This window comes from Falco rusticolus, chromosome 2, assembly GCF_015220075.1.
Source record: "Falco rusticolus isolate bFalRus1 chromosome 2, bFalRus1.pri, whole genome shotgun sequence".
NCBI classification, from domain to species: domain Eukaryota; kingdom Metazoa; phylum Chordata; class Aves; order Falconiformes; family Falconidae; genus Falco; species Falco rusticolus.
In genome coordinates this window covers 70,742,858-70,763,318 of record NC_051188.1, presented here as the reverse complement: position 1 = coordinate 70,763,318, position 20,461 = coordinate 70,742,858, and the positions used below count along the sequence as shown (strand labels likewise).

At 44.7% G+C, this 20,461-nt stretch overlaps 2 protein-coding genes across 12 annotated transcripts in view; one reads left to right on the top strand and one right to left on the bottom strand.

Moving 5' to 3' along the window:
- UBE3A (ubiquitin protein ligase E3A) overlaps window positions 1–2,245 on the top strand; it is a 55,336-nt gene extending 53,091 nt beyond the window's left edge. For 7 of the 9 annotated variants that reach the window (XM_037376085.1, XM_037376089.1, XM_037376090.1 and 4 more), the window contains 2 exons: window positions 249–392; window positions 605–2,245. In XM_037376085.1, the coding sequence (XP_037231982.1) occupies window positions 249–392; window positions 605–725 (265 nt within the window). In that variant the 3' untranslated portion in view covers window positions 726–2,245. The remainder of the gene's footprint in view (window positions 1–248; window positions 393–604) is intronic. The other 2 variants (XM_037376087.1, XM_037376084.1) reach the window with 1 other exon arrangement.
- A 5,226-nt stretch (window positions 2,246–7,471) lies between these two features.
- CNGA3 (cyclic nucleotide gated channel subunit alpha 3) overlaps window positions 7,472–20,461 on the bottom strand; it is a 44,510-nt gene continuing 31,520 nt past the window's right edge. For all 3 annotated transcript variants that reach the window (XM_037376093.1, XM_037376092.1, XM_037376091.1), the window contains exons 7-9: window positions 20,197–20,304; window positions 19,211–19,317; window positions 7,472–15,834 (exon numbers count right to left, since the gene is read on the bottom strand). In XM_037376093.1, the coding sequence (XP_037231990.1) occupies window positions 14,429–15,834; window positions 19,211–19,317; window positions 20,197–20,304 (1,621 nt within the window). In that variant the 3' untranslated portion in view covers window positions 7,472–14,428. The remainder of the gene's footprint in view (window positions 15,835–19,210; window positions 19,318–20,196; window positions 20,305–20,461) is intronic.

Sequence of the window (20,461 nt, the reverse complement as noted above, 5' to 3'; positions counted from 1 at the left end):
AGATCACTTATAAGATGAATTAAGATTTAAAAAGAGTTAAAATGCAGTGTTTTGGTAGTATTTCTGACTTCTGCTTCTGAATCTCATTGATTGGCAAATACATCACTGTTTTGGCTTATGAATGCAACTTGTAAACTTGGTGTGAAGACTAATTAGACTTACTAAAGCTTCAAAGTTCAATTACTTTGGAAAGTCTCGTTTATACCAAAGAAAGTTCTCAGTTTACTTATTTATTTCTTCCTTAATAGGGAATTCTGGGAAATAGTCCATTCGTTCACAGATGAACAGAAAAGACTATTCTTACAGTTTACAACAGGCACAGACAGAGCCCCTGTGGGAGGACTTGGAAAATTAAAGATGATCATAGCCAAAAATGGGCCAGATACAGAGAGGTAAAAGAAAAATAATCTACATTTTGCTTGTTTGTTTATAAATGAAAGCAAATTCTGTGCTTTAAGTTACTAACTTAGTTAAATCAGACAGTTGAATCTTTCAAGCAAAATAGATTCTATTTGAAGTCATTGTTTTGGATTTGTGAAATAGCGTTGTATTTCTTTGCATGTTCCCAGAACTGAAATCTTTTTTGTTTTGTTTTTCCCCACAGGTTACCTACATCTCACACATGCTTTAATGTACTTTTGCTTCCGGAGTACTCAAGCAAAGAAAAGCTTAAAGAAAGATTATTGAAGGCCATCACATATGCCAAAGGATTTGGCATGCTGTAATAAATATAACAAAAGGGATTAAAAAAATGATGGTGATGATGTCCCTATCCAAAAAGGCCATAAGATAGTGAGCTACAGTAGTCACCTGTGTTTGTGCCTCCCTTCTTTACTGGGGACATTGGGCTGGAACAGCAGATTTCAGCTGCTTATATGAACAAAATCTTTATTTTTTCTTTTAGCGTGAAAGTGTTACATATTCTTTCACTTGTATGTACAGAGAGGTTTTCCTGAATATTTATTTTAAGGGTTAAATCACTTTTGCTTGTGTTTATTACTGCTTGAAGTTGAGCCTTTTTGAGTATTTACAAGAAAACAAACTGTACTCTCCCAAGGAAAATATTGCCATCATTTGTAGACCATGTAATCTTCAAGTATGTGCTATATTTTTGTCCCTGTATCTAATCAAATCAAGAACTGTACTTTTTGAAGAGTTTGCTTTTGAAACTTGAAGTCTTGGAAAACAGTGTGATGCAATTACTGCTGTTCTAGCCCCCAAAGAGTTTCTGTGCAAAATCTTAAGAATCAATAAAGATGGAAGGGAGAACTTGGAATGTTAAATTGCAGCCTTGAGAACTTTACTTTAGTCACAGCACAATTAAAATTCATTTCACTATATGTTGTCTTCACATGTCTTGTAATAAACTGTGTTTTTAATTAGGAAACATTTCTTAGCATATAAAAGGGTAGAAATTTTAGTTACGATTTTTCTAAAAAAGAGAAGTTTACTGGGGAAAGTGCATTTTCAACTGAACAGCTTTAGAGTAGGGAGTGAAGTGTTTGGAAAAAAGATAGGAAGTTTTTGCTATATTATAAACAAAGCATGTGGAAGTGCACTTAAAATGAAGTTTTATTCTTAATTGCCTATTATGTTGACATTTTAAATAGACAATCCAAAGTCTTCCCTACATGTTATGTCATCACCATTTATTTAATGAATCGTTGTTCTTACTTATCAAGGCACATGATCAGTGTTGCAACATAATCTAAAGGGATGGCTACTGTATTTTAATCTCATCTAACAATAAGCAAAATTGAACAATATTAAACCTAAGGCCTACTTCATGTTGTACACTTCCAACCATTGAACTGTTAGAAAGTAAGTACTAAGGTTATGTTCATCTACTACATAAAGTATTCAGTAGGTTTTTAATTTAACTCTACAAATCATATCAGAAATAAATCCTTTACCTTTCGTAGTCTGTGTTTAATGTTAATTTCTCCTGTTGCAATATATGATAAAGGGATTATGCGTTTTTAAGTGAAGATGTAACTGGCATATCTCTTTTATAATACAAGCTGCAGCGGATGTGCAGAGCTGAGCTTGTGCCTTGACAATTGCTATAACTGACTACTACCGATCAAACCCGTGACTGTGTGGAATTGGCATTATAAAAGGCATAGTTTTGAAATCATCAGATAAAGAAAAGATGTCTTTCAGGACTATTTTAATAAATTCTTTCTAGTAATAGAAGCAGACAACTGTTATGTAACTATGATGCTGAATAAAAACAGTGACCTTTTTTCACCATGGTTCAGTGAAAAAGAAAACAAGTGACTTCCTTACTTTGATAAATTGGATATTAAATTATTTGATTAGTACAGCATAATTTGAGGGCTACAGGTACGTCAAACTCTCCAGAAGTGAACTGTAGTGATGTGGGGCCTGACGATGTTCCCCTCGCAAATCCAAGCTGGTGCAAGAAGGCTGGGACATGGGGATTGAGACTTGCTGGGGAGGGAGGCTGTCTTCTGGTGTTTGATCTCAGGGTGGCACTTAGGGCATGCCTTCTTGAATGTCCACCTCACTGCGTGTCCTTGAAGAGGAAAACACAAGATACCCTACCTCTCAGTAGGGTGGCTGACAACAGTGCTTGCCGATTCCTTCGGGTCTGGGGCACCTTCTGTTGTAGGTGGTGAGAACAAGATTTGCAGAGTGCCTTGAGGTGTTTTGTTACAAGTATGAACTACGCCATGATACTGCCGTGTGGTATGTACTATGTCAATAATACTGTTAAGCTGTATCCTCATACTTGTTTTAATCCAATCTAGGATGGTGGTTACACCCAGCTGACAAGTGTATAAGGTTCATGTTGAGTTTTTTGTATAGGTCCAAAAGCTAGGCAGAGAGCGTAATGGGTTAGCAATACAAAGTTCTCTAACTGAAGTTGTTGACATTGCAAATACGCTTTTTCGTTTTCCTTTAGCATTAAGATTAAAATAATACATAACTGCATTGACCTTTAAAAGCATAAGTTGTTTTTCAAGGAATCGTTTTCAGGTAAGGTATAAATACTTCGTACTTGACAGACTTCCCGTTTAAATATATACCGCCTCCCCCAAAATGCCACTGTATTGAAACCTGATCTCCTTAGCAGTGCTGTAAATGTGCTGATTGTCCAGCTGCAGCAATTTATATAGTTTAAAATGAATAAATCTTAAAGTTTTGTAGCTGCATGCTGCTTTCCTGCCCTACGGAATTTCTAGTCGGTCTTCTGTTGCTTGAAAGGCTTGTCAAAGTGGGGAAACCGCCATTTTAAGTTGGTGTGGGTTTTTTTTTTTTTCTGGGCTCCAGGCAGACCCGGAATGTCTTTCAACCTTAGTCTTTCAGCAGCGTTTAGTAAATTTTGAGTCTACAAAACTTTGAAACTGAGGTGTGCTTGTGTGTCGCTGAAATATCTCTCTCGCTTGAGACAGAAGACTCCTCTGCCAGGGCAGCAGTCCGATGCCGGTGTGCTGGTGCTCTCTCCTCAGGGTGTCTGTTAACAAAAAAATATTTGGGGCATCTCAGCTTTATCTCTTTGGCAAGTGAAAAATGTCTCTGAGCATTTCTTTCTGCACCCTAATAGACTGCCAAAATGTTTCCAACCTTGGTTGAAAGGGGACATCAGGCTTTTATCTGTACTTTGTAGTATACGCCTCAGAAATGAGAGCAACACAAGATGTATTAGAAGAATCCTCTTAGGTACCGAACAAATACGGCATTTTTTCAGTTTTCATTAGAAGTGACGGAATAGTTTTGTTTAGCTCTAAAGGAATGTTAGCGTATGACTCCGCATGAAAAGAGCATTACCTTTTAAAAGCCGAAAACTCTTGTTTGTTGCCAAAAAGATTTCAGGAGCAGCCATCAGGAGTGAGCACAGTTCAGTTAACTTAAGGAACAGTGTTTTGTGAACTTCTGACTGGGCTTATCTTCCGTTCGGCAGGCAGTAGCCTGAGATGGGACTGTGGCAGCCAAGGAGACCCGCTCCAGCCCTGTGCTTTGAGGAAAGCCGACGCTGGAACGGGCTGGCAGTGAGCCCGGGGCTCCAAGCAGCTCTGTGTTAAGGTAGCCGGTCCATGCCTCTCCTCCAATGGTGGTCTTCACTGCTGAAGCAGGTACTTCATACCACGTCAAACCATGCAGGTGTGATGCACCTGATGGGCTGAGCCTCCAGGTGGCTGGCGGTGTGAGCTACCCAGGCGCTTGCCTGGGTTTGTGCTCTGTGGAGCTAGGAGTGGGACGCAGGTTTCCATGCTGCTGGTCAGCAGAACAACCCCCACCGCCTCAGCTTCAGGGTGCTTCTCCGGCACTGCTGTAGCCAGTTACTAATCTCGCCAGGGGGTTAAAAATTCCCTGGTTGTCTGAATTTTCAGGAGGAAGATACCTTAGCTGGGCTGAATGTCTAAGCTGTACCCTATTTATTATGCAGAAAAACGCCAGCATTTCAGCATGCAAGACAGAGTGGGAATGTCTTGAGTTCAGCTATGCAAAATCAAGCCTTTCCTAACAAGCGCTTGGTTTATTATGGTTAGTCTCAGAATCACAGGGGTTTGTGATGTTACCTACAGTTTCCATTTGTACTTGTGCACAACTTCAAACTTTCAGAATTACTGAAGTGATCAAAATTGTCACCAAATTCAGAAGACTATCAGGCACTTGAAATGAATTTTATTAAGAAATTTAGTTTCATAGCTTACCATAGAAGGGACACCGCTTTGGAAATGAGTTGATACTGGCATGTGCCTTTGGACGGCTCACTTACAGAGATTAATTTGGAAAACCCATGAACTAATAATGACATGTATATTTCCATCTAAAGATGTCTTCAACTTTTTTTTAATTATTTTTCATTGACAAAATTGAAAAAGGTGTTGCTGCTGGATTTCTCTAAGCAGTAATTTCAAAAGTTATTTGCTAGATGACTGGCTGTATGCTGCACAGCTATAAAGTTTCTGTCTTCATAGCTTTGCTGTCATTAACTCATCACATGAGGGGCTGGCCTGCAGTTGGAGGGCTTTCCTGCCGCTGACATTGTGTCCTGACGTACCATCTTGTCACTGAATGTGGGAATCTCCCTCCCGTTTTCCCAGAAGTTTCCAGTGCATCTTTGGTTGAGTTTCTGGTAAGTGGCACCGTGGCCAAGCCCGAGACGGGGCACTGCAACTGCAGACCAGGTGGACCAAGGACTGCCCAGCCTGCTGAAAGCTGCTATGACAGAACCCATGGGGAGCAGAAAAAGCAGCTTCATCCTTGGTGTGTCTGTGGATCGTGCCTCCTGTGAGATTTGCTCTCTGAAGAGCACAGGTGGGGGTAATGGTAGGTGTTGGTTTGGGATCCTGCATTCTCCTTGAACAGAAGGAGGGAATTTTGTGGGCATCAGATCGCAAGTAAAAAGGCTTGTGATTTTTGAAAGCCATGATCAACCCTTCTCTGCCCTCACCCCACCCCCTCAAAAAAATTACTGCTTTCGCTCAGATGCAAATTCCCATTTCTTTAAAATCTACTGTATGAAACATTGGTCCCTCTTTTGCAATGGCTGGTTTATGGGATGGGCCCTGGGTGGGAGCTGGGCTTGGCTGGAGTAGTCGCATTGGGTGGTGGGAGGAGCAAGTGAAAGGGTCAGATGGGAGAGGAGAGGATGGGTCAGCAGAAGAATCTGACCAGCACTCTGGGAATCGAATCAGTTGGGAAACAGATTTGAGAAAGAGACTAGGGAGCATGAAGGGAGTGGCGGGGTGTTTAGGTTTTATTTTTTTTAAACTGCAAGGCTTGTAAAGGATCTTGGGAAGAGAAGGACTGGTGGGGAGATGGTTTTAATTGCTGATGTGCCACTTTGCAGTATGTGAGTGTGGATTTGTTCTGTTCTGCAGTATTTGTAGGATACATCCTACAGTCCTGTAAATAATTGAAGCCTACCTAGTACGCTTGTGTTTGTGAACGTTTGTTGCTCAATATATATCCTGCTTCAGGATTTCTAGGGGGGGAAATTTCTAAGAGGCAAGGGCATTAGAGATAGAGGGTGGGAATCATTACTCTGTTTTAGGATAATAAAGCGGCATTAGGAACTGCTACATTATCTTCCTGGGTAGGTTTGCACAGTTTTGACTTAAAAATGAAACTGAGCTGACTGAAAGTGAGCCAGTGGTCACTGGAATTGGACTTCTGCGTTTGGAAGGACACGCAGCACAGCTAAACTATAAACTACGTGTGCAAGGATGCTGCTGCTCACGCAGGCTTGATTAAGTAGTACTGAGCAATGTCAAGTGAAGACAATCTTCCAGCTGCTGCAGTTTTTTGTGACTGAACTGTTGTCATGTGCAAAGCTGATGTGAAGCCTTTCTTCTTAATGTCACCAAAAGCTCTGGTGTATGTTTCTGCTGTGCCAGTGGGTTCGCATACAGAGAAAATGCCTTAAATCTGGCTTTCCCCTGCATCCTTTTGCTTCCAATCTGTGTAGTACAGCAGCAGTGATGCTTGCAAGTAACTGTCTATAAAATGACAACTACTTGAATGTTTCTGTTCAAAGTTTTGAGCTGCCATATGTTATCTGCTGCTGCATTTGATTTCATTAGTTCCCTTTGCAAGCACTCGGTGTTTGACAGCAAAGGGTACAGATCAGGTGAACTAATATGATACAATTAAGAGGATTTTATTATTTCCTAATATAACTGATTTAAAGAAAAAATAGGAAACTCAATACTAGAATGTTTCCTGGATGAAAGCACGTTTTCAAAAGAAAAATCTCCCTTGTGCTATGTACATTGGTTTTTTTAACTGATTTTATTAATTGTCATCTGCACATGAAGAATCCTGTGAACTTTGTAGCAAGTCACCTAAAATAAAGCAGGTGACATTTTAGCCTCATCAACATGAATACTTTAATTTTCAAAACACAGACTTCTTTATGTGAGTATCTGATAAGGGTAGTTCTTGGGCCAGTTTTTTCACCTTGAGTCTCTGGGGAGGGTCTCATGTTCCCAAACTAAATGGCCATGTGGATATCCTTTCTAACAAAATTCCTGTCCAGGTGCTTTGAAGCAGGGCTGCAGCCACTGGGCTCTGCCCTTGCCAGGCTCTGCTTTGTGCCCCAGCAGTAGCGGCCAGCAGCCAGCGCAGGTGGGAGCATCGCTCCTGTGCCAGGAGTCAATCCAGACAGTGGTCCTCAGGCCTTCCAGAGGGAGTCCTGCTCCAGACCTGCAGCTTTTTGGATAAGCAGTTTGACTTTATCATCCAAACCAGTTTCCTGGCTGGCTTTGCTCTTGGAGAAGATAGGCCTTCTTGGTGTCTCAGCCCTAGGAAAGGTTTGCTGGGTTTGGGACTCTTGTTTCTGGAACCACCCGCTGCTGCTGTTGCACCTGCACAGGACAGTTTTAGTCCCTTCACTCTCTTTTGTGCTCTTGGGTTCTCCCGAAGGGACAGCAGGTGGCCTGATGCCAGTGCTCTTGGCTGCTCTGCAATGGAAAAGCTGGAGGTCCAGAAGCAGTGGTGCCTCTGAGCCTCACTGCTATAGGGCTGTGGGTGGTAAGAATAGGCTGCTTTGGCGGTTTCTTGCCATCATCCGCAAGGTTGGAGCCTCCAGCAGCTGTCCTGCTTGTTTTCACCTTTCCTCTGGGAATCTCCTGTTCCAAGGTTGGTTGCAGCCTCTGGAATCTCCTTGTGGCTGATGGTGTTGGTCAGAAGGAAACACCTTCTGAGTCTCCTCTGCAATTTCATATGCACAAGTGAGTGAAACCCTGTAGGACTGAAACCCATGCAAAGTAGGTAGCTCTGCTGTGCTGCACAGTGCTTCTCCAGCCTGTGGCACCAGCGATGGCTGGGGAGGGGGAGCGTGCTCTGCTGGTGTTGCCCCTGCCACCTGTCAGTCTGGCATGGGCCCCTTCTGGCCACCAATGTTTATGTGTAAATCTGTCATAGAAAGCCGGCTGTCAACAGAAAGGGGCTTCCCTGTCTGCTTTCTCCGGGGCTCCAGGTTGTTCTGGCTCTTCTGTAACAGCCTCTCTTCCCCGCTGGCAGCGAGCTGAGCTGCTTGGTGCTTCTGCCTCGCTGGGATGGCTCTGTCACCCCTGCACTCAGCTGCAAAAACTGCCGCTGGCTGCCTGGAGGCATTGCATGGCTCTTTCCTCACTCCTCCTTCCTGATCATGCTCATCCTCCTTTGGCTACCAGCGCTTGTGGCTGATGCAGCTAGGTTATGGCAGGTGAGCCCTTTTTAAAGCAGTTGGTCTTGAAGCCCTGAACTGAAAGTATTTTACTTGGGGCAGCTCCTCTGTCAGTGTGCCTGTATGCCAGGAACCTCACCCAGACTGTCAGCGCTCCAGTCTGAACCGTGCATGGAGAAGCCTGGCCATGGCCGGCAGGATAAATGAGCTGTCATGGGCACTGATGTGCTCGGAAAGGCATGAGGTGCTTTCCTAGAAAAGCTCGGCAGCTTTTTGTTGCTAGACATAAGGGTTTTCTACTACCGTTCATGCAAGTGTGGTTGGAGGTAGCTGTGTTATCTCAAGGAGATGAGGCATTGGGGTTTCAGTAGGCAGAATCCATTAAAAAAAACTGCCTCTGAATAGTTTCCCTCATCACAGTGTGCCCAAAGTGTAAGAGAGACTTCCTTGTGCCAAGCACTGGATGAGTACCTGTGAACAAGCAGCCCCAAGGGCTTGCTTTAAACAGACGAAATCTGCAAATAATAATCAGAAAATAGAATCCCACTGAAGTTTGTTGGATGAATTATCTGCACTGTTCTGCAAGTAAAATATTTGTACTTCAGTGGGCAACTGACAGTTGGCTCTCCTAAGAAGAGTAGATCTTTGTAGCACGGTCTGTTTGATTCATCAGCCCTGGAGGCAAGCTGTGCCAAAAAAAAAAAAAAAAAAAAAAAAAAAAGAGCCTTTTGTGCTGTTTTATCTCCTCTGGAAAGGCAGGTAGTGCCCGTTGGTTCTTGGTTCTTGCTGTGCTAGCCACCTGGAGATGTAGTGACTGCTGTGGGGTGGCTCCCGTCCGGGGCGAGGTGGGGGAAATTGCTGCTGGGAATAAAAGGAGAATGTCGGGGGGGGCGGGTCCTGTCAGGAAACTGAAGAAATTACATGTCAAAACAGGAAAAAAAACCCTAGAAATTAATAGCTATTCATTAAGCAGTCCATCAGTCTGGAATACAGTTGTGCTTCCCTGATTTTCTGTGTTACTGTTCTTCAGTTGCTCTGTTACAGTGAGGTTGATACCAGCCACTACAAACGTTAAGAAAAATGGAACAGCAACCATTAGTAAATCCCTTTTCACATTTCTGCACTGCTGGTTTTAGTAATCTACCCCCAATTTACCTATACAAATAAGGCAGGACTCTGTTAGAGCTGGACGGTGTCGTCCTCAGCCTCTCTGGAGGACTGCCTTTGGCACCGGAGCTGTAGCCATTGGCACTGGAACCTGCACTTCCCCTGCAGAAGCCAAGCAGAAATGGTAGAGCTGATGAAGGAAATCTCTTTGTGAGAACTGCTGCTGCTTCTGGAGTAAAGCTAGTGTTTGTCCTTGAAACTGAGGACCTGCTGTCCTCCTCTTGAGGTTGCAGAAACCAATTTTGCTTAAATAACATGAGTCTTCCGTTTTCCCTCTCACTCTGCTCTTAGGGTGCAGAGTGAGGAGGATTGCAACCACAGAACAGCAGAATTTTATTTTCCACAGCGTAGCTGCAAGGGCAGTTGGCAGCGGCAAGCCACAGCCTTTGATTTTTGTGAGCTGGAAACAGCTGAAAAATCTGAATTTCAGAAACAAAAGGCTCAACCACTTTTAGCCTCAGAGGTTGTTCCTCAGGGCTTGTATGTGTTTCTCTCCCCATCCACCCAAGGCAGAGTGGAAGGGAGCATGGGGAAGCCCTGCTCCCTGTAAGGAGTCCCCAGGCAGCCCCCTCCTTGGGCTCTGGACTGTGGACGGGGCTGGGGGGAGCGGGGGATTCCTGGACTGATGGCTTCCCTCAGGAGAGCCGTCACAGCTGAAATCTGGTGCTTTAGCTGCCTGTACACTTGCCAGATCCATTTAGAGCAGAACTCATTTTGCTTTCAGGGGTAAGCAAAGGGGTTTTATGAATGCTGAATTATGTAAACGAGGGTCTGATTCTTTCTGTCTGTTCCAGGATGGAAACATTAATAGAAGAGCTGGGGGTCTCTGAAGCCAAGTACAAATGCTGTCCTCTCACAAATCTCCAGGATGAAGAGCAGCTCTCCTTTAGTCGGCCTAACTGCATTATCTTGCTGGACCTAGACTAGGTTTGGCCTGTGAAACCCTCCGTCATCCTTGCTGTCAGCAGCCCTACAGAAATGAATGTGTCTTCCAAATCAGCAACACACAGACCAGCCCAGAGAAAGCACTGATGCTTTTGTGGGGGAAAGGAAAATGAACAGTTTCTTTCTTAAGGTAAAACAGAGCCTTCTCTGGTTGTACGTTTCTAAATATTTGGCAGGAATAAAAACTGAAAAGCAGATGTCTTCGAGAAAAGGGTTAAATGCAGGGTTGTTCCTTCCCCGGGCTGCTCTGCGCGGTCAGGCTAACCCCAGCCCTCGGCTGTGTGAGGGGTCTGTACAAACACAGGTGCCGTTTTGCTGTTACCACCATTTCTGTCATCTAGTTCATTGAATCTTCCAGAGCAGAGCTTTCTACTGTAAAAACTGTTGAAGTAAAATAATAGTAGGGGATGGGGGGAAAAGAGTGGGGTGCTGCTATTGAGACCACTTTGGAGAGCAAGCAAGGCTTGAATCACTTGCTGTTGGGGAGCAGGGCCCGTGACTCGAGGTGCTTTCCCTGGAAAAGCTCATGCCAAGCAGCACCTGGAGCATGGCAGTGCTGCTCCACCAGCTTTACCCTCCATTTGTGCCTGCCGCAGATGTTCGAACACCTCAGGCCTTGTCTGTCGAGTGTCTTGATCAGCACAGGCAGCTGGGAGCTCCAGTCCCACCCCACGGCCACCACCTGGGCTGGCCTCTGTGCCTGTGTGAGGTGAGCACTGTGGCCATTAAACCCCTGTGTGCAGATTTAGGGCTTATGTTCACGTGCTCTGTAAGAGCTGTCCCATGCCTTGCTTTCTCTTGTGGTGGGGCTGAAGGGCTAGGCCAGGTGCTGCCTGATGCCTTGGTGAGGGAGGGGGAAGGATTTTTGGTAGGTGACGTGTGTGCAAGTAGCTGAAAGCTGCAAACGCTTTTGTTTCTGCTGGACAAGGCACCATCCCTGCTGTGTCACCCTGCACGGAGCCGGGGGAAGGGACAGGAGACAAGGTGGCAGCGGCATGAGGAGCCCGGCGGGCTCCGTGCCCCACTGGGGAAGCAGGGTGGCAGTCGGGCTCTTGTGCCTGCGTGGTATCTGCAGGCACAGCAACGGTGTCGAAACCGGGCACGAGACCAAAGGGATGTGCCAGCTGCCCCGCGGTGAGGGGAGAACACCACCATTCCCACTCGGTTTTCTGTCACTTCAGATCTCCGTTCCAGCTAACAATTTTCTGGGCCGTGTGATATTGGCACGATCAAAGTCTGTCATGAAATGCTAAAGTCCAGAGGGATTTGGATAAGAGGAAACGCAGAAATGCTTGAACATTACTCAGAAATATTTTAATGTACATGCTGTAGCCACATTAAAGAAGGGGAGAAAAATCTTACACAGATGAAAGACACCAAAGGATGTAATTTCACCATGCCGAAAGCTGTATATTTTGAAGTGACTGAAGCCAAATAGCATCAAAATAGCTCTTTTTCTGGCATGCGAAAACCAGACCAAGAGGCATGAAAAAGGGAAAAGCAAGTATGTATTTAACCAATAGATTAAGCTGTTGTGATCCAGCAGGTAAAGAAGCATTCTTGTGTTTGTGGGGTTTTTTTTAACAGGTATAAATTTGGTATAAATAATACTTTAAACAGTTCTATTTGTATATACCTAGTAGGCTGGAACAGCTGTAGTACGATAGGTAGCTAGTTAGATATTTACAGAGAATGACGACTGATGTAGAACATGACGGTAAGTATGAAACCCCTGCTGGGTACGGCGTTTGAGGAACACAGCAGTGCACATCGGCCAAAGGCAAGAGCGGTACCTGCCTCTTGTAACAAGGCGAGAGCTGCGAGGTCAGCTGCCTGTGACCATGCCCTCCGTGCTTACAGTGGCACACTGCAGCTAGCCAGCACCCAGCTTCTCCTCAGCCCTGCCTTCCTCGGTGCGGGAGCGAGGGCACTAGACCCCTGCCAAAAGCAGCCTCTCTTATCTCTCCCGTTTGTCTCAAGCCCTTGGAGAAAACACAGACAAGGTTCAGCTGAAGGACCAAAACTCCCAGACTCCACTGGCCACATACAGGTCTTGGCTACTTTCCAGAGCCCTCGTTATAGTCGGTGGAAGTCTTGATTATAGAGGTTAAGCCCAGCTACAGCAGATACCCAAGTCTAGTTGGCTTCTAGGCTGATAACGGGAGTTTAGATGTGGGCCATGTGTGGACATCTCCTACCTGGTGGTCCCTTTGCCAGTGTTGCTGGAAAAGCCCCATTCCTTAGTCCCTGTTAGATTTGCCTCTCACCAGACTCAAAAGCGTCAATAGGAGGGGTACAGCTGCTTGCCCAGAAATGAGCACTTAGTCAGAGAAGTTGTACGCAGTTTAGCAAATGCCTCTTTACGTTTTACTACCATCAAGGTAAACCACCCTCTTCTCGGTGGGTTTCTTACCTATTTTCCAACAGGCCATCTATTCCCACATGCTGTTATGGCTCCTGTCAGGGATGAGGCCAACTAAAGGGCAGAGCACTGCCCATGGTGATACCTGAAGCCTCCGTGGGATCCAGCCCCTGTGCCATAGATGCTGAACAGCCTCTGCTACTCTGTACTTAACTGAAGTCAGTGAGGTGCTGGAGGATGAAAGTAATGCAGGGAAACCTACATGACAGAAAAATACTGTACAGCAAAAAATGAAAGCTGGTATCTTCCCAGTGGGAGAATATTGAAGGAATATCAGAGGAAGGGAGAGGAGCCTGGAAAGAAACTGGAATCAGCAGGGTGGAGGAGGCTGGGGAGTGTATAAGAGGCAAATCCTGAAGCTGCAAAGTGACGGAGCAAGAAACCTTCCTGATACCGTTCTGCCCAGAACGTCACAGCAGGCTGAGTGGACCAGACCTCTCTGTTCACCTCAGAGCCAGACCGACGGCAGAGATGACTACCCTGCAGTGAGCAGAAAAGCAACCAGCGCAGCTAGGCTCCTGTCAGCAGGACCTGAGCAGATGTGGTCTTCATTCTCCCTAACGGAAACATGGTGGTGCAGCAACTACTTCAGAGAGAAACTGGCAGTAAATAGCGAAGGGAGGTGTAGTAGGCATCCTTAAAGAAATAGGAAGGAAACACAGGCCTGGCGGCAGGAATGACTGCAACGCAGAGCTTGTTCTTCCTGCCTCACAGAAACCCTGTCGTGAGCTAAAGCGGGCTGGCAGGCAGGGACAGCCTGTTCTGCCAGCCCATGCAACTTCTCAGCAGCCTCCCTCTGGGACCGCCCTCTGTGCCGAGAGGGAATTCACTCAAGTTCAGAATTCACTCAAGTTTCCACACGCAGGAGCTTGCACGCACCAGGGTCCTGTTTTCTGTTCCCAGGTTTAGTGAAGCTGTATTGCCACAAATACCTTCCCCCACTGAGCATTTGGGGGCTCCCTTCCAAGTGAGGGTTTTGCCAGCAAAGATGGGGCTAAGCTAAAAAAAAAAAAAAAAAAAAAAAGAAAAAAAGGATCTCCCACTCTTTTCCCCAAGCGAAGCAGTTGCAGAGCAGCAAAGGCTGTCACAGACCATGCCAGAAAGGACATGAGTGAGCACTGCTACTCTGTCAGCACAGCCCTTTGTGCAGAGCCCAGCGCATTAGAAAGAATCAAACTAAAGCATCAGAACGCATGGCTGTTTCATACAGGTGCAGGGCTACACTGCATAGGCGAGGTATGTGTAGCTGCTTAGCTGTAGTCCAACTCTTTGCACAGATGCTTCACTGGAAGAACAAAGATTTTTGAGAAGCCCAGATCTGTGTCCGTGCATTTAATCAGCCACTAAGGTAGCAAGGTAGAGCACGTACCCTAGAAATGTTTTTTAAGCCCTTAAAAACCCCAAATCCCTTCTACTTTAAGTACCATGCCGCCTTAATGCAATATGCGTGGGAAGAGACAATGTGTCAAGACCTACATGGACCATACACAACAGACGTTCTGAGCATGACTTGTAAGAAACCCACTCCCAGTACAAAAAAGTACCCAAATACCAGACCAAGTCTCCCCCTAAGAAGGTGACAATGTTCTATTTACAAGAAAATACTGCTTCAGTTAAAAATGCTAAAAACCATTCTCCAGAGTTCATATAAAAATAATCATGTCTATGTATGCACACGCATATTTACATACATTTATGGCTTTCACACGCTTCAACTTTCTCCAGTAAATGAGGAAATACAAATACTCCATTTACTGCTTTATCTCCTCAAGGTTTTCAGCATCTGCTTCTCCAACTGATAAGGTGCCACTACCGTACTTTTTCACTCGGGTTTCTACTCTGGTAAGTCTCTGTTTCACCTTTTGTTGAGATGAGGTGTACTCTGCCAGGAGCCTCGCAAACCTGGTCTGCAGCGTATCCAGAGCTGTTTCAAGTTTTTCTACTTTTTCTTCCAAGTCTTTTGGGTCAGCTCCTGCTTTTGCTGCTTCCTCATCTATTAAGTTGTCTTTCATCAGAATTTGTCGCCCTTTCTCTTCCAAAGCCTTTTTGGCTTCTGGATATTCTGTGAGGGCTTCCATTAAATCATCTTTAGACAAGCAGAACAAATCCGAATAACCAATACTCCTTATGTTGGCTGTCCTCCTGTTGCCAGATTTGCTGCCTTTGATGTTTAGGATGCTGATTTCACCAAAGTAGCTGCCATCGCTTAGGACTACAAATTGGGTTATGCCATCATCTGCCACCACAGCCAATTTTCCCTCTTTAATAATGTACATTTCTCTCCCAATATCTCCCTTTTTGCAAATGTAGTCCCCAGGACTGAAGACCGTAGGTTTCAGTTTCAGCACCAGCTCAATGAGAAGTCCAGCTTCACAATCCTGGAATATACGCACTTTCCTCAGCGTGTCCAAATGGACATTGATGGCAATTTCGGCCTTCAACTTGTCAGGTAGATTTTTGAGAACCTCCTTCTCATCCACTGTTTTCTTGTTGGTCCAGAGGTAATCAAACCACTTAATAACCCTGGCTTCCAAATCCTTAGTCACTTTTCGGAAATGCATGTACTGTTTAATGGAATCCACTTTGGCCTGGAACTCTGCCCTGGAGGCGTTCATGTTGGAAATCATGGAGCCCACGTTACCGACAATGGTAGCGAAGATGAGCACGCCCACCAGGAAGTCAATGACCACAAAGAGATACTCTTCATCTTTCACCGGGGGAGGTGTTTCTCCGATGGTTGTCAGCGTAAGCGTTGACCAGTACAGACTGTAGATGTACTTTCTAGACAGGCGCCCGTACTCTGGAATGGACACATTGGGGTAGACCCAAGAGTCAGTTCCAAATCCAATGAGCTTCGAAATTGCAAAGTATATACATGCGTTCCAGTGGATGATGATAAGAATGTATAAGACAAGATTTCCAATACGAAACATGTTTGGATAGTTTGTCCTCGTTTCAGTACGGTCAAAAAACTCAAACAGCCGAGAAATCCTCAGCAGGCGGTTAAATCGCAGTTCAGGGTAGTTCAAACCAACCTTTAAATATGCCAGGTCTGTTGGCAGAAGAGACAGCAAATCTAGTTTGAACTGCAGAGTTTCGGTATAATGATCTCGTAATTTCTTTTCATCCTGAACTAGCAAGCCTTGCTCGAGGAAGCCTTCAAAGAATAAAAATACATATTTTCCTTGTTAGAATGAAAATACCGTCAACAGTACTGAGTGACTTACATTTCAGATATCTGAGAACATTAAAATTTGTACTGTTCTGCGTAAGACATTGATATACTATAAGTTCATTTAATGAAAAACATTTAAGTGCAAATTTAAATACTTAACTGAGTTTCAGAGAAGACATATAATGATAAAGAGCAGTGACTCTATAATTGCCACAGTGCTCCCTACAGTTTTCCACCCTATTCTGGGATAGCTGTATCTTTTTCTTTTAGTTATCTTTGCAAAACTGTCTGTTGTTTTTCATGAATCATTGGCATGAGTCATAACTGAAGTTAAGCAAGTGTTAAGCACTTGTGTATAAAATCGGAGTGGAATATTTTTAAATAAATACCAAGAATAAGTACGCATAATGGATTGATGGAAATCTTTCCAAACAATATAAATAACCTTGAGATAAAGAAATCCAGTTTTTTCCCCGCCCCAAGCTATGGTTTTCCTCTTGTGCCCAATATTAAAGCTGACAGGATTTTCCTTTTCATTTGGGGAAAACCCTCTGCAACTTTTTTGTGTTTCTAGTGAGAGAGCTACTAAGCAGAATTTTGTATATTGGTATTTCTTCACCCGAAGACTTTGGAAAGTATTTTAGAGTCTAAAAAATTATAAGAAGACATAAACTGCGGTAAGAGACCTTACAGCAGACTGCATCTGTGTAAGAGTTCCCAGAGAAAGGCTGCCTGAGCAGTACAGCCGCAGTGCTGTTTTGTACCTTTGAAAGCTCAAGGCCCTGGAAATGTTCACAGGGAACAGCCTATGCACTGCAAGATACTTGATGCAATTGCGGGTGGGGATCAACCGCCTGCCCGCTAGGCCAGTCAGGAGAAGTCCACCGAGAGAAAAGCAAACCATTCCTTATGTATGGGGGATTATCACATTTTGTTAATCCCTTAGCAATCTACAAGCAGCAGTTTTCTCAGGGAAGCATCTGCTGAGAAAGACCAAGCTGCATTTCTTTGTGCCCTGCACAGCCCAGCTGTACTTCTGTTATGTGCGTGTGTGTAACTGCACATGTCTATGTGTGTGTCTGTCTTTGGATATCTGCAAACTGATGGTGACTACAAATGGAAGTAGTTCCTGTGCCATGAATGTATTACCTCCCAGAAAACTACTGAAAAAGCTGGTCAAATATTAAGAGTCATGCAACTGAACAGAAAAGTTGGCCAGGCAGATGAATTTCTGACTCAAAATTATTAAAAATAACCTTGAAAACACCTTCCTCCTGAAGGGAGATAAAAGCTCCTCAGCTCTTTTTTTGCCTCCCTCACAGAACTGAAGTCCTATAGTAAAAGCTTTTGAAAGCATCAAAACGTAGGGTATGCTAAACACAACCAGCCACTGAGAGACATGGATCTTTTCTGCTCCACAGTGCACAGTCACCACATAGGTGAAACACAGTGAAACTGGCCCTGCAGCTAGACAGGAATGCACCACAGAGGAGCTGATGTGGACCACGATAGTCGCAGGGCTACCCAGGTCCCAGTTGAAAGCCTGTCTCTGCCCTTAGACAGCAGGGAGTCACACTCCTCCCCAGAAGCTTCCAGGACCTCTGCCTCAGGGCAGGTGGACCTTGCAGGCTGTTAGAAAAAGGCAGCAGGCACAGACAGAACCAGGAGGCATTGTTAAGAGAGCTGACAAAGATCTCGGCACCTAAAAGAAGCTACCTCCTTATCTGAGTGCCTGAAACTGCAGCAGACACCTGTACCTAAGTGTTCAAGGGATCTCTGCAGCAATTCTGCAGTTCCGATCCAGGCCTGCAAAGCTGACCTTCCAACCACGCTTTAACGGCCATACAATCATTACTAGGACAGCCTACGGAAATTTTGTAACTTGCATTGCCTGGACATGTCCAGTTTCTGCTCGTTTTTTTTCCCATTACGATAACAGGTATAACCGCAGAAGAGAAATTCAGTTGGCACAGTCAACATTTTAACCACACAAAGAAGATGAAGCCCCCCTGCCCCGCTTCAAATATAGCGGTCTTGTGATTTAGGCTGCTATCTGAAATAGACTTCCTTGTTGAACAAGGTGCTTGCTAAGTTTAAGAATTTGGATTGCCATGAGTTGACTGCATCCCAACATGACAGCATTTTAGCCTCTGTCTTGTAATTATGTTTACAGCTTCTCACAAGCCATAACTAATGTCAAGCTGTCAGCACGGTTTAAAAAAAAATCAAAATAAATGTGAAAATAAAAGATTTAAAGGAACTCTCATTTTTATAGTGATCAGTGTGGTTTTGGACCCTTTCAAGGCACATTTTGGGGATGCATCCATACCAGTAAATAGAACAAGCCAGGAAACGTTTTCTGGCCCTGAGACCAGCTGCCATGACAGCTTCTATTCACATGTAAGTTCTCCCAGCCCCCTTCAGAAATGATACCGTGAACAACACCCAACCTCTGCTGTCCTTCCAGCTGTGCCCAGACACTGCCTGAGAGTGCTAGCTGGCACACACCAATGCTCATGCACCAAAGTACATCAAGGGCTATTCTAGCAATTTAATGGTGTGGATCGCTGTATGTGATTGCTTAGGCCTATATTATGGCCTTGTTTAGCTTAAAACAGATCTCCTTTTAAGGCTAGAATCTGTATTGGCTGGGCATGCTCCTGAGCTACAGAAACAGGGACAGGATGCTGAAGGTGACATGGCACAGCCCTCACAGATCCTTTAGGTTCACACTTCCTTCAGGAAGGCAGGACCTAAGCAGAGGTGCCTGGGTTAATCCCACCCCATCACCCTCCTTGGTTGCCCCTACACCACCAGCAGGCAGTGGGAGACCCAGCCAGGCCCCGGCAGGGGCTGCAGGGACAGTTGGTGGCAGAGGGGCAGCCTTGCAGGTTCCAGCAGAAGGCTGCAGGCTCTAGGCTGAGACGGGTGCCAGGTCTTGCACTTGACCAACTCAATCATCACTTCTGAGCAGGATGCTGCACAACTTGGCTAAGAAAGCAGCACTTGTGGGCTGCTGTTGGTTTCTTGCTCACAAGAGCACAAACAATATACCATGATCACGACAAGCAAAGTGCCTTGTTCTCCCTTCCCCATGCAGCAGCTATTTCAGTCAGCACTTGGCATGCCTGGCAGGCACTGACAGAACTGAATTTTGAGGTAAGTGAAGTGCAGATGTTGGGATGTCCAGCCTTAAAACAATCCAAGCTGATCAGACACTTCATCTCCCCAGAGTCCCCACTATTGGGCTGTGCTGGAGATGGGATACTACGCTGGTCAGACTCCACAGGAATTTCTGCTTCCAGCGTTTGTACCCATGCTGTATCTGAAAACACTGTAAAACCCCAGAAGGACTCACCTGTTCTGAATCTGACAAGCATGTCAATAACATAGATGATATCGGAGCTATAATCCAAGAACACCCATAATTTAAGATGGTCAGCTTGTAGCTCATCAAAGCAGGCTCTAAAGAAACAAGGACAGACAAACAAGAAACATTTACACCAACTGCATAAGCAGAGTACCTGCAATGTGTGTCCTAGCAGCATGTTGGCGCACATTACTGGCACTGAAGAATTACAGGCAGCGTATCCCCATGCCTAGACATCTGCACACTAGAACAACGTCTAAACAGAAACTAGGATCCTTCAGAATTAAAAGGTGTTCAGGCCAGGAACAAAACTTAAACACATATATGCCACACAAGTGCACTTATATAGGAGGAATGCACACATCTGTACAATTAAACACGCATCAGATTTCATGGGATACACATGTCCATTAAGACAATTCCCAAATACAAGATCTGGTTTTGAATGGTAAGCCATCCTCATTTCTCCTCACCATTTTTTTTTTCTTTGACTCAAACTGATTTCCGCATTTTGCAAGGGCAAATAAATGCTCGAGTAAAATCTTCCTCCCCTTCAAATATCTATAGATGCATGATACTAATTTAAGATGACCCAGCGCTGCCGACACCCCTCCCTTCTGTTCTCTACTGGGTGATGAGAAGACCTGTCTCTAGCAGTGGTTACTGAGCCTGCAGTGGCCAAGGCATACCTCTGCATCTAGCCAGGAGGTGGCACACAAAGGCCACAGCCAGCTGCTCACAAGGACTTTTGTTGCAAGTTACTACAAACTGGTTTTAGGCAAAAAGGTAAAAAAGAAACATCGGTCATCTATTCTCAGTGGTATGTATATCATATATCCCTATGGGTATATGAACTGTAAATCTTCTAGGTAACTCACCCAAAAAATACTGCAGGGAGATTAGAGGATGATTTATATAGGAAACACAATGAGACACTGAATTTGAAACCTAAAATTATTAACTTAAATCCATACCTGCACACGAGCATACACCAGTTATAGAACACGGGTGCTGCAATTATGGTCAGCCAGTTGTAGTAAATATTGCTTGAAGGATCTAACACAAATATCTCTTTTTTCTTCCTGTAAAGTGAAACGTGCAGATTTACACTAGAAATGGAATGAAGTGACCTGCTGGATCTCCCTCTTCTGGAGGCAGCATATCTCATGATGAACACACAGCTGCCTAAGAGAAAGTATCCGTGCAGGCAGCTCTAGATGAGATACCAAATATCAGCTT